This window comes from Squalius cephalus (genome assembly GCF_949319135.1).
Source record: "Squalius cephalus genome assembly, chromosome: 9".
NCBI lineage: Eukaryota > Metazoa > Chordata > Actinopteri > Cypriniformes > Leuciscidae > Squalius > Squalius cephalus.
This window is the reverse complement of record NC_137130.1, coordinates 20,527,506-20,540,434: the sequence shown is the minus strand read 5'-3', so window position 1 is coordinate 20,540,434 and position 12,929 is coordinate 20,527,506. Positions and strand designations below refer to the sequence as shown.

Here is a 12,929-nt window from a genome sequence, read left to right as displayed (position 1 = left end):
TTAGTACTTGCCCCATTGAAGTCAACAGGGTGCAAATTTTAAAAATAGAATAACTCGGTGTAGGCAACACCGATTTTTGCCGTTGTTCTCTGTATTGACAGCACTCCAAATGTACAAAAAAATGAGCTCAATGTTAAAATTGACCGGAGTTCTCCTTTAACAATATATATATTTGCCCATCTATTAACCCTTTTTAAGTAGCAAGCCCCTCATGATATATATATATATATATATATATATATATATATATATATATATATATATATATATTTCAACTTAAGGTTTTCTGAGATGTGCTAATGACTTTGATTGTTACAAAAAAAAATGACTAGCTATATTGTGTAAGTAAAATCTTGTATTAGTATTATATTTTGCTAATGCTGAGTTCTTAATATTTGAAACCACCCAATAAATTGAATTAAACATCTGACCTTTGTTTATTTTAGACAATTTGGAGCTTTAATAAGTTATTTACAATGAGAGAACATTCTTTTTGTTTTGTCTTAAGAACAATCTTAAGAAAAAGGGTAAAACGTTCTTAAAGCGATAGTTCATGAGTAAATGAACTTTTCATTAAAGGTGCATTGCGCAAGTCTCTGAGTTTTTGCAGAACTATGCCCCCTCTGGCGACAAGCGAAACTGCAACCAGAGGTGTGCACGCTCATGGACCACACGCATGTGTCTTTGTCTTACGTGGAGTTTGCGTTGGGGTTTGGAATGGACTACAAGCCGGTCTCTTTGAATCCATCTTCTACTTTTGTCGCTCGAGTTGTCTTCGCTGATATGGAGAATGGCGGCGAATACACAAACCTGCCAGACATAGCCAGGTGAGCGTGAACGCGCATGACGTCACGCCCAGTCTCAAATTCCGTCCCGAATCCCTCTTATTTATTTTACTGTACAGGATTATAGAGGCAATCGCAGTGATCAGAGAAGGGCTCATTCAGCCCATCAGGTAATTGTTTAAGCATGTGGGTTAGAAAAACGGGTATTTTTAACATGAAATGTTGCGCAATGCACCTTTAACTTTGGGTGAATTATTGCTTTTAAAGAGTATTTTAGGAGAACAAAATATTCTTAACTTTTTTTTTTACTTAGAACATAAGATGAAAATTTGCGGTTTTACTCTTAAGTCCTAATTTTATTCATAAGAATGTTTTGCGAATACAGCCCCAAAGAAGTCTTAGTAAAAAGTGTATGCTAGAATGCTAGGAAAGTGTACATAAAGAGATCTGGAATATAGAGCATACTCAGCATAGAGTATAAGAGCTTGATCAAAAAGAATGCTAGTAAAGAGTGAATAATATCTCGGAGATGATGTTTACCAGAGAAGAGTTCTGAGAATGACATGCTAGAAAAGAGTATATAAGAATAGCTTTGCGATTGAAGATCTCAGAGATGCTAGAGAAGGGTACACAAGGAAATCTCAGGGGAAAAGTATGCAGTGAAGAGTACATAAGATGATCTTGGGAATAAAGTATGTTAGAAAGAAGTAAATAGAAAAGCTTTGGAATATAGTATGATAGCAAAGAGTGCAAAAGAAGCTCTTTCCAATGAAGTATGCAAGAGAACTGTAAAGTCGTAGTACAGGAATGCTCATTCTGAGTGAGCGTGAGTTGTAACACGGGCTGAAACTGTGGACAGTGGATTGCTCTCTGTAAACACTGAGATGTGGCTCTCATGCTTTGTCCATGAGCCAAGAGACCGGCCACCCCCGCACCTCTACCACAGCTCCTGCACCCTCTCCAGCTCCTTCTGACCATCTGCCTTCTCTTCGACTTGCCCAAGACACCAAAGGGACAGCACAGGCCAGAGGGAACCAGAACGCAATAAATAATTGCTCTCCTCACCCATGTGGCATCCCACAGACCCCTCAGTTTTCTGTCTTTTGATGGGTCCTGATGCTCCTTTATAAACCGGTTTCATGGCTCTTTCTGCTGTAGGTTTAATTCCATTCATCATTTATATAGAGTTTTATTAATGGTAAGTGTCACAAAGCAGCTTTACAGGCTGTCGGGTCTCTAGTTCGGTCAGCAAGTGCAAGGTGACCGTGAACAGGAACAACTCAGAGTTAGATGAATAGTTGTCATTATACAAGGTGAACAGTTTGAGCTTCACATGCAGGTTCACTTTTTGTTGCTTTCTAAAATGCGAGCGAGTTTCAAAATGCCAGTGTTGAAAAGTATGCTGACCTCAGTAGTGTTCAGTGAATGATTTCAGCTGAAATCACAGGTAACTGAGAAGGGGCTTCCACTTAAGTAAATGGCAGTGATCAACTAAACTTAGTCCTTTTCTACAGTGTGGATCATGAAATTTGTTTTTAGATCACTGTCGTTTGTTCTATACTTCCAACACGACCCTGCTTAGCCAGGACTTCATATCCTCCACACAATGCATTCTGACACGGTTACATAAGAAGGCGTTTGTGAGCTATTCTTAGCGCTGCCTCACTGTGATGCGCTGCCTGGAATAAGAAAGCCCAGACCTGACAGAGCGGGAAACATTCGTGTCGTGAGGAAAATAAGGCTCCCGTCAATTTTTTCCCCTCCCTCTCTTTATTATTATTTTATTGCTGCTTTTGGGGCAACGAACAAGAGGCTGTGTGTTTGATAATAATAGGTTTGCTCCACAAAACAAAAGGCTGACAGTAAATACACAGTTGGATATGGCATACAGCATATGTGAATATATTATTACTCGTCTTTTTACAGTGATTTACAGAATTTTTCATAATAACTGGTTGACTATATTATTCTGCAAAAAAAATGGAAAAAATATATATTTATTTGGATATTTAATTGTTTATGCTCATTATCCTTATTATATTTAGATTCATCGAACGCTTAAAGTTCATCTTTAAAAAACACTAAAGCCGTGTGTCCACCAAAGCGTTTATCCAGAAACTAGCATTTTTCCAACTGTTTTCAGTGGGAGTGCCACGTTTTCAAAACGGTAGTTGTGAGTGTCTACTTCACGTTTTACCGGTCGCCGAGAGTTGAAGAATGTTAAAGTCTCCGTGAACCGGAAGTTGCAAACGACTTTTCTCCAGTGTTATGACGTATTTCCAAGTGAAACGTAATATTGAACAGAGGGCAGGGTTTTACTCTAGCGCTCCTCCTCTCCATCTCTGCTTAGCAGACTAACGGTTTGAGGGGAGTGGTTAAGCGTTTCTCAACCCAAGCCGTCAAACCTACGTCATCAGAAAAAGACGCCATTCCAGACCGGAAGTAACATTTTTTAGATTTTGATTAAAGATTACCATGGTAAATAATTTTTATTTTTTTTATATTTACTTGCACGGATTAATTGTTCACCACAAGACTAGTAATATGCGCTAACAAAGTAAACAGGGTCAATTTTGATTTCATGGGGACTTAAAATTTTGGGTAAAACGCAGCGCTCATCACTGTCATTTTTTATCCAGCTGTCCAATCACAATGGAGGAGGGGCGGGACAAATACCACATTGACCAACCGCCACATTCTGCTTGTACAACGTCAACAGATGACAACAACAAGCATAATAACGGAACAAAATAATTTCAAACAAGAGCCAGAGCAAACATTGTGTCAACATTTTTATATAGAAACAGCACAGAAACAAAATATGTGCGAAATGAGAAACACTTCAGTGTATATTCCGTATCATAGCAAGCAAAGCGTCTCAACTGAAAAAAATAAAAATAAAATTAACCCTCAAGCGCCCACAGCTAGGCATTTTCACCGGAGTGCCTAGCGTCTTCAGCTGGCTAAATACGCTTTGGTGACACACGGCCTAATAATTTAAAAACAAAATATGTCAAAATGAACATCCATTGTTCATACTGTAAATTACAACGTTGTAATGCATAAATTAATTTGTTACATTTAAAACAACTGACCTATTTTTTTGTCAAATTTTAGTTTCTACTGTACTTTTATTTGTTTATTTTTTTAGACAATTTATTTAGACAAAATAGAACAGCAAATAATAGATATTTATATCGGCTTATCCGTATCGGGCAGAATTTTAATATCACTGCATCCCTAGATAGCATATTTAAATTATCCAAAAATGTTTAATGAATACACGAGAGATCAGGAATACATGGAATAATTCAATGTTGACTATTTGAATTTTGCAGAAAATTGGCAAATTAGCATTCTCAGAGTTCTGCAGACGCAGAGTCCATGTAGATGTGTGTGAGGGTGAATATTGTTGCAGTTTTAGGTGTTAGGGAGCCGTTTGTCACTCACGTCATTTCATATCGTGCTGAAGTCCTAATCTGCCCTCTTTACCTCCTTCTTTTCTTCTTATAGCTCTCAATCCTATTATTCTTTCTGGGAAAACTCATGAGATGTATAGAGCTCACAAAGCATCGAGATCTTTGACATGCTTGTCAAATAGTAGCATTGTGGAGGTGGATAAAGGATAGCAGGCACGGATTTCTCCGTTGAGGCACTTCATAGCCCTCCATGCGAAGCCTACGGTTTGTTCACCTCTCAGCAGACCTCTCCTGTCTGACCTTTCAGAGGAGGAGAGTCACAACATCCCCCAGCAATGCTGCACAGTCAGGCAGGTTCAGACCTCTCCACTTCTCATCAATCAATAAACACTTTATAAACACTGGCAGGCAGCTTTTTCTCTTCAGCCAGGTCATGACTCAACAAAAGAGATACACAGGTCATACCACATGCTGAAAACTATTGCACGGCAGTATTCAGAGCCTTGGGACACAAAAGCCATTTAAAGACTAGTTTTTGCTAAAAAGTTTTTGATCAAAATTTGGAGAATTTGCTATGAATCAAAATCTGCTAAGGGGTAATAATGGGATGGTTGTCTTATTTTTCACTGTTATTTACAACAGGATCTGAATTTTCATTGGTTTAAAAAAATATTTTGTTATAAGAGACAATAAAAACAACTTTGTGCATCCAAACCACTCATTGGAGAAAATGGCGGCCTGTGCAGCTTCAAAATGCTGTCTGTCAGAGAAGATAGCGTGCATAATACATAACGCACGTGAATATAAATTTGTTCTTCACTCGCTGAAATTGAATCAGAACAATCAAGGAACTGAGTGAAATACTTCACACTGCATGCTAAAGAGAATAAACGCCAATCCAACTGAAAAAATCGTTCAACATGTTGGTTTTTGACGGACATTTTGTGCTCAAACTACGCAATCTGTTTCTGATATTCCTGATTTGAATATTTTCAATAATTTTCTTTTCTTGGATCTTTTTTTGTATAATTTTGGCAATAGATTAACTATTAAATAAGTGATTAAAGAAGTAGTCCAATTTGACTCTCATATGCTGATGTAATATACAGTATATTATAAACTTGACAGGTGATTTTTATAGAATGTAGTTTGATCACTATCTTTTTAAAAGATCAAAGTTTGGTAAAATGTTGTTTAATTTTTCCAAAAAATAGATAACACATTTTACACAATTTATTAAATTGAATTATCTCTTAGCAGATTTCGACTCATATGTTGTCCTCTGCTCAATGAAATGTAGTGAAGTTTCTCACAGAAGTCCTTGTTGAGCGAGTAGGCGTTCCTGGAGTGTACTAAGCACAGTTTAGAAGTTGGCCATGTTCACCGAGGACAAGTTTTGTGATATGTGCCGTGAAATTTGCTCTGTGAAATATTTAAACTTGACAATGACTCACTAACTTGCTCCCTGCGTAAATGCAATATTCACAGCTGCTGAATTTATTATCTTAACCTACAGTATCAGTAACGCCGAAATCAGGGACGGATTTTTCCCATTTCAACGTGTAGTTTGTACTGGTTTCAAGAGACCTGACCTTTATATTAAAATGTTTCAAATGTCTGGGTTAATTCTGGATTTTACTGTTAACAGACAGCAGATTTTTTTTCTGAAACAGAATTTGTACTTACTGCATGACTATTGATTGCAGTTTACAATATATTAAATTTGTTAACATTAGTTAATGCATACAATTTCATGAAATAACAGCGATAATAGCATATTCATACATTAACATTAACCTATAGAAATGCTGTAAAAGTTTTTGTTTATTGTTTGTTCATATATACGTACTGTATATATTTAGTTTTGCCAAAATAAAAATAGTATTCTTAATATTTTGACCTTTCATTGTAACCAAAAGTCAAACACTATCCAATTTGGATGGTATTTCTGTCTGGTCAGCATCGGGTGTGATGTTCTCATGGAGCTCAAACTTGCATCATTGTTCTTGCGCAAGTCTCTATCTAGGACAAGAATAAGCCAGGCGACAGTTTCCTGCCGGGTTGCAAAAGTGTGACATTGTGAAATTATTAACAATGTTTACAGTGTGTTAAACTGCATATAGCCTCATCTAAACACACCATCACTGCCTGTCTGGACTCTGCAGCTGTGCTTTACATGTCACACATTAGAGACCTTTTTGTTAATAATAGTCTGGATGAGCTTTTTTATAGGTGGACCCAACATGAGTAAAATTGGAACATCTCCTTGACTGATCGCTCCGTATGGTGAATATTTGGCTTGAACTTATGATGAATTCTGGGTTGTGTGGATGTTATGCACTGATACATTGAACAGATAGCTAGAGCTTTCACTGATTAGCCAGGAATGTGGGTCAAATTTTGGAACTGATGGAGTGTGAAAGAGAAGAGGGATTTGTACTACATGGTCTTTTGGACTGCTGGGTAGTAGTAGCATAGAGTGCCTCATTTTCTTAATGATTTCTCAGTCTTATAGCGTTAGTAAACTCTCATTTTAATCGCTTCTAATTTGCAAATGAACACAGGACATGGTTATCAGAACATGTCAGAATTAAAGGTTTGTGGCTTTTCGTCCATATATTTAGTACAATTTGTGTTCCCCAGATTGTCACACTTGTTACAATGGAACCCATATGTTCCAGCAAGAACTCTAATCACTGGCAAAAGTTTAGGGAAAGACTATTTGAAATAAAGGTGAAATTAAATTTAAATAAAAATTAGATGGAAAAACTAAAAGAAAATTAGAAATGTTGCCTTGGTAACTTAATAAGTTGAAGTTGAAGCACTAAAATGACTAAATGGAAAGCTTAAACTGAATTAAAACTGAACTTGAAATGAAAATAAATTACAACTAAATAGTAGCAATTAAAAAGTACAAAAGTACAAAAGTTACTAAAACAAAATGACTAATAATGCAACTATGAAATATAAATATAAAATAAAAGCTAATTCAAAATATTAATATAAACTATAATAGTTATAAATATATAAATAAATGACCCAGGAGACTCTTTGAAATAAAGAGGCTTTTATAAATCACTCATTTAGTGTGCCTGATTCTACTCTGCAACAGACATATCCATTCCCTCGTGCGTGTGTGTGTGTGTGTGTGTGTGTGTGTGTGTGTGTGTGTGTGTGTGTGTGTGTGTGTGTGTGTGTGTGTGTGTGTGTGTGTTGTGTGTGTGTGTGTGTGCGCGTGTGCGCATATAGGACACTTGCTGCCATGACCCAGTGTGTGTGAGAGAAAGTTAATGAGTGAGTAAAGGGATAACAATGTTCCACAAGCATTTACTAAATCCTAGGCTACTAGTAGGTTAAGAACTAGAGGGGACCTCAATGTCTTTTCCCCTCTAGTTCTATGCTTATTTTCTATGCTTATTTCTCATACTACCACCTAAATGCAGTTTTACTTTCCAATTAAAGTTTGCTATTGATATGTTTTTTTAAGATGCTATTTAGATATTTCTATATGATTCTCCTGTTCTTCCTTTCCTATAAGAAAGTAAATTATATCTTTAATATCACAGTTGTTTTCCTAGACAGCAATGAGAGATCACTTCTAATGAATTGAGTCTTTTCCCCTACATCTTGGTTCTCATATTGTTCGCAGTGAGAAAAATACCCCAGTATTCTCAGAATGTGTCTCCTTTGGAGTTTCAGAGGAGATCTTAGATATCGTGACATTTTGGTCATATTCTCACCTTCATGTCGTTCCAAACCCATAAGACTTTTGTTCATCCTCAAATCACAAATGAAGATATTTTTAATAAATCCTGAGAAATTTATATTCCTCTATTAAAAGTTCATGAAACCTAAACTTTTGTTCAAAAAGTTAATTAAGGGAACGAATATGAAATCCACATGAATTGAGTCCTCTGAAGAGAAAAAATTGCTTTATATGATGAACAGATTTCATTTAAGCTTTTTTTCACATATAAACATTGATCAACACACATACGAGCACATCAAATATAGTAAACAGAAGCTCAAACGTGCTTGACGTACAAGAAGCAAAGTGGTTTGTTCCTGTGCGTCAATGAAATATGCTTGAGGGTTTTATGTTTGTTGGTTTTGTTTGTTTTGACCTTATTTGTTGTGCTCTATGTATGTTCAGTGATCAATGTTTATATGTGAACATAACAGGTTTGGAATGACATAAGGATGAGTAAATGATGACAGAATTAAAATGTTTGGGTGAACTAACCCTTTAATGATGCCACAAACTGTGCTGCAATCAAACAATTTCATTATGAACTCAGTTATTTCACATCAAATTCTTCGAAGACCAAATTATTAACTAATAATAAATCACTATATCCCTAGATATCGAGAAAGATCTGACCACTAGATCTGAGAAAATGTTGATACTTAAATGAAACAGCTAAGAATCTATCTGTCTGTTCCTCTGCGGCTAAACAGATCTGAGTGATCAGCTTCTGGAGGTGGTGGGTTTGGAGGGAGCCATCGAGATGGGTCAGATATACACGGGTCTCAAGAGCGCTGGGCGGCGCCTTGCACAGTGTTCCAGTGTCACCATCAGGTCAGTAGTTCATGCCCATCCACATACACATTGACTAAGAGTTCAGTATTTGTCCAACTCATAGACAAACACTCTGACTTCTCGTGTCCATGACTCTGAAACGTCTCTCTATTCCCCCTCCCCCTCAGCAGGACGTCCTATCTTGGCCAGTGCGGCTAGTAAATCAGACCTTTGACCCGCTGTCACTCGCTTTGCCAACAACTCTAACATTCTGGACTGCTCGTACTGATGAATAATGATGTTTGTAGCATGTCTAAACACACACACTGCTCAGTCCTGACGTATGCTAATGAACCAGTGGAGACTCATCACGTCTGAGGTGCTAGTTCACAAGTTTGTGTTGCCCAGCTTGCTACGCTCCATTAAACACTCATAATGACCTCAACAGTTAGTGCTGAATTGAAGCGAGGTGGTTATTCACAATTTTCACTGCTGTTTCCTCACCTGTACACAGGATAGTCTGCCTATGGCCTAATACTTTCCGTAATCTGCATTAATAGGGCATTCATCATTGTCATTCTCCCATGCTGTGTTGCTTTAACTCGTAGTGGCCCTGCTGAAAAGACTAAACTAACTTTTTGTAACTGTGTGTATATGGAGATGGAGGTGCTGAACTGTGTGAGTGTGTTAGTTTAGAGAGTAAGGGGCCTGGCTGGGAATGGGGCTGTGGGAACAAAGAGCACAGTGTTCAGAGCCGTCCAGGAAAAGTGTTGTATAGGAGCCTCGTGCCCGCGGTCTGCCTGGTCAATGACCTGACCCGTAACAGCTCTGTCTTTCTTTCTCTGTTCTTGTCTCTATGTCCGCAGGACGTCCCGGCTGCTGCCCATGCAGATCGATGGAGAACCGTGGATGCAGCCTCCATGCACGGTCAGCTCATTTGATTTTGCTTTCATTAACAGTTTTATTTAAATGTCTGAAACACACTCTTTCATGACCCATACCAGACAATTTTTCTGACACATTATGACACTACATTATTAGTTTCTGTGGGCAAAATCCAGTCATTTCGATAGGAATCCAAACAATCGGGGCAAAAGATTTCCCCACACACATTTTTCAACGAGTTTTAAAACTAGTCACGCAGATTCGCCACATTGACCAACAGAAATCTACTTGGTTTGAACATGACTTCTCTGTTACTTGTCTAGTTAACACTGGGAAGGACAAGATACCAGTTTTGTTCTCTATTTTAAATATGCAAACTATACATCGCACAATTTGAACCTGAATGTACATGAATGTTAAACTGAAAGTACTCCAGACCATCTTTTTTGGGATTGGGTGTAGATGTTAGGTTTTAGATCAACTAAATGACCTGAAATATGACATCAAATGGTAAAGGCCCCGATATACTTCAAGCGAAATCGAAAAAACGAACTGCTATGATGTAATTTCGAACAAAATCAGGCCGAAACAAAGTTCGTTTTGGGAGTTCGAAACAGCTTACCAAAGCGAACTTCCCCGAAAAGTTCGCTCCGGCTGCTAAAGGAAGCCGTAGGATTGTGTGCATAGAGGCTCCGCCTTCTTTCACGTGAAAATCTTTTCTGGTTTATTTGGCCTGTGCAGTCGGTCGAGGTCAGATGTCTGTGAGTGAAAACATGAACACACTGGAGAGCTGCTTTATAGTAGAAAAATACACTTGTACTTCTGATAAAATGAGACACTGGCACTGTTTTTTGTGTTTAATATGATAAAGCTGCTTGATTTTAACTAGTGTATAAAGTGATATATAAATAAACGTGAGGTGAATTCAGTGGAGTGCTGTAGAGCTCATGCAAACACAACCACATTGCTATAATCAGAAGCTTTTCAAATGCTTTATTAAAAGGCTTGCAGTTTTCTCAATTTTGTTGTGTGTGCATTTTATTGCGAGGAAAGCGTGCAGCACATATTTACATATTCATCGAACCATCGCTCTCAGCAGTGTTGGCGGCATCAGATGTTCGATAACAGTATATCGTTGCTCACGTATTTCGAACTTTGTTTTACCTCTAAACGAAGAACGAAAAAGAACTTTGCCGTGAGTATATCGGGGCCTTAAGAGTTTACTACTTTTTTTTTCACATACCTTGTTGGTTCTTTGAAGTTGCACCAATAAACACAAAACATATTCTGAAAGAGACCACAGTATCTGTCTACTCTTAAAGTTCACAAGAGCCTCTGATGCAATGTGAAGTCAGATCCACCCAACGCTCAATGATAGGTGTCAATTCAGAGTAGAACCTTTTCTCCATCTCAGAAAATTGCCTCCTCCGATCTGTTGCAGCTTTGTACATTCAGCCGTCGCAGCGAGCAGACTGTTAATTAAAACACTGTCATGTCACACCCTGCCATTGACTGATTATGTCATTAAAAGAGGGGAATAAACATGTAGCTTTCCATCTGCACATAGCGCCAACACAATGTCCTCCGCTATATATACATCTCTGTCAGCGCAAGCGCTATAAAAAAGTGTGCCGCTGTGCTTTTAGTCCTCTCTAATTTGCCCAACTGTGCAGAGGGGAATATGGGATGTTATTTCAGTTTCAAGGTCAGCTCTCACGTTCTCAAATTTGTGCCTGTTAATTTGGACATGTGTGATTTATGTCAGCTCATTTGCTGAATGTGAATGAGACAACTGCTTAAAACTTTGAGTGATTAGCAACCAGAAGGATTTAGCCAACTGTTCAGATTTGGTTGTTTTCGGAGAGTAATGTTTCCTTCTTTCCTGCAGATACGGATCACGCATAAGAACCAGGTGCCTATGCTGCTGGGACCGCCACAGAAAACTCCCTTCTTCTTCTTCAAGAAGCGCAACAGAAGTCGGGACTAAATGTGGGACTGCAAAAATCAGCCACTCTTCTACAATCATACAAACACACTCAAGCATCTCCACCTTCCTCAGCCTCTTCTTTGTCTTTGGCTAGTGGGACCCAAAGAGAAGAGACTTTTCAAACACTTTTGTGGAACAAATCAATATAAATACAGCACTGTAATGGGCCCTCTAATGGACTCCATCTCTCAACACAGCCTGGCTGAACCAGTTAAACAGACCTTCTCTGAGTGTCATGACCACTGTGTCTTATCATCCAGAACGTCTTATCACAGGCTCGTGACCTGTAAGCTATGACTCAATTCCAACCAAATTCCCCCTACCAGTAGGCCACTGCCTTGGGATCACACTGTGTGCCCTCTCCCTCCTCTTGAGACGGCTCATCAGAAGATACTGCCAATTTCCAAGAGAAAAAGAGAGAGAGGCAGGACCAGAAGAGCAAGAGACTCACCCAGTAAATGGACAAGAAGTGTGTTCAAGTGAAAAGAGAAGGAGAGCGAGACACCCTGGCACAATAATGTTCTTCACATGACAGTTGGTGGTGCACATATGGACGTCACTGGGCCCTGGCTTAGCCTAACAGGACCAGGGAACAAACTTTCCTCCTAAAGGAGCTTACTGAATTATACATCAGTGCATGCAAAGCACTCATTCCAGTGCCTCTCTAAGGCCCTACAACATGCCACCACTAAAGAGATGAAACGGCAAACTCATCCATTATGAAGATGTTTATGGGGGTCTGCTGATAGGGATAGGTTAGACTGGCCTGAAAGAGATGTAACATTTCAGCTTCTGTAGTTTGCCCCGGGCATTTTTGGTGTTCGCCCTCAGGCCGCAAAACTGACCAGTGCAAGTTGTTACAGTTAGCTGGATGTTTATTTAATCCTATACTCCCCTCTAAAACGACAGTGCTAGTGCTCGGTGTTGAGAATGGACCTGTAGTCTTTAAAAAAAGAAAACCCTCAGAAAAGAGAAAGTGTACTAAAACAGTTTTACCAATTATCGTTTATTAGCAAAGTGGCAATTTGTGCAATCATTTTATTATATTTTTAAGCCAAATCAAAAATATTGTGCCATTAAGTTTAGGGGAAGAGTCCATTTGATTTTCATTGAAATACCCTGCTGATAAAAAACATCTTACACCAGCCTATGCTGGTTTGCCTGTCTGTTGGCTGGTTTTAGAGGGGTTTTGGGCATTTTTCAAATGGTCAGGCTGGGAGACTAGCAGGTTACCCAGCTAGACCAAATGAAGACCAACTTAACAGCCAATTCACACCAACACAAACATTTGTCATGAACATTTTTGCATTTGTTTTGTTTGTTTAAACCAGAAA

At 38.5% G+C, this 12,929-nt stretch overlaps 1 protein-coding gene across 2 annotated transcripts in view; it reads left to right on the top strand.

Annotated features, from left to right (window-relative positions):
- The window catches only part of dgkg (diacylglycerol kinase, gamma), a 103,371-nt gene extending 90,829 nt beyond the window's left edge, over positions 1–12,542 (top strand). For both annotated transcript variants that reach the window (XM_079881130.1, XM_079881129.1), the window contains 3 exons: positions 8,663–8,783; positions 9,590–9,650; positions 11,497–12,542. In XM_079881130.1, the coding sequence (XP_079737256.1) occupies positions 8,663–8,783; positions 9,590–9,650; positions 11,497–11,595 (281 nt within the window). In that variant the 3' untranslated portion in view covers positions 11,596–12,542. The remainder of the gene's footprint in view (positions 1–8,662; positions 8,784–9,589; positions 9,651–11,496) is intronic.
- The last annotated feature ends 387 nt before the right edge of the window (positions 12,543–12,929 follow it).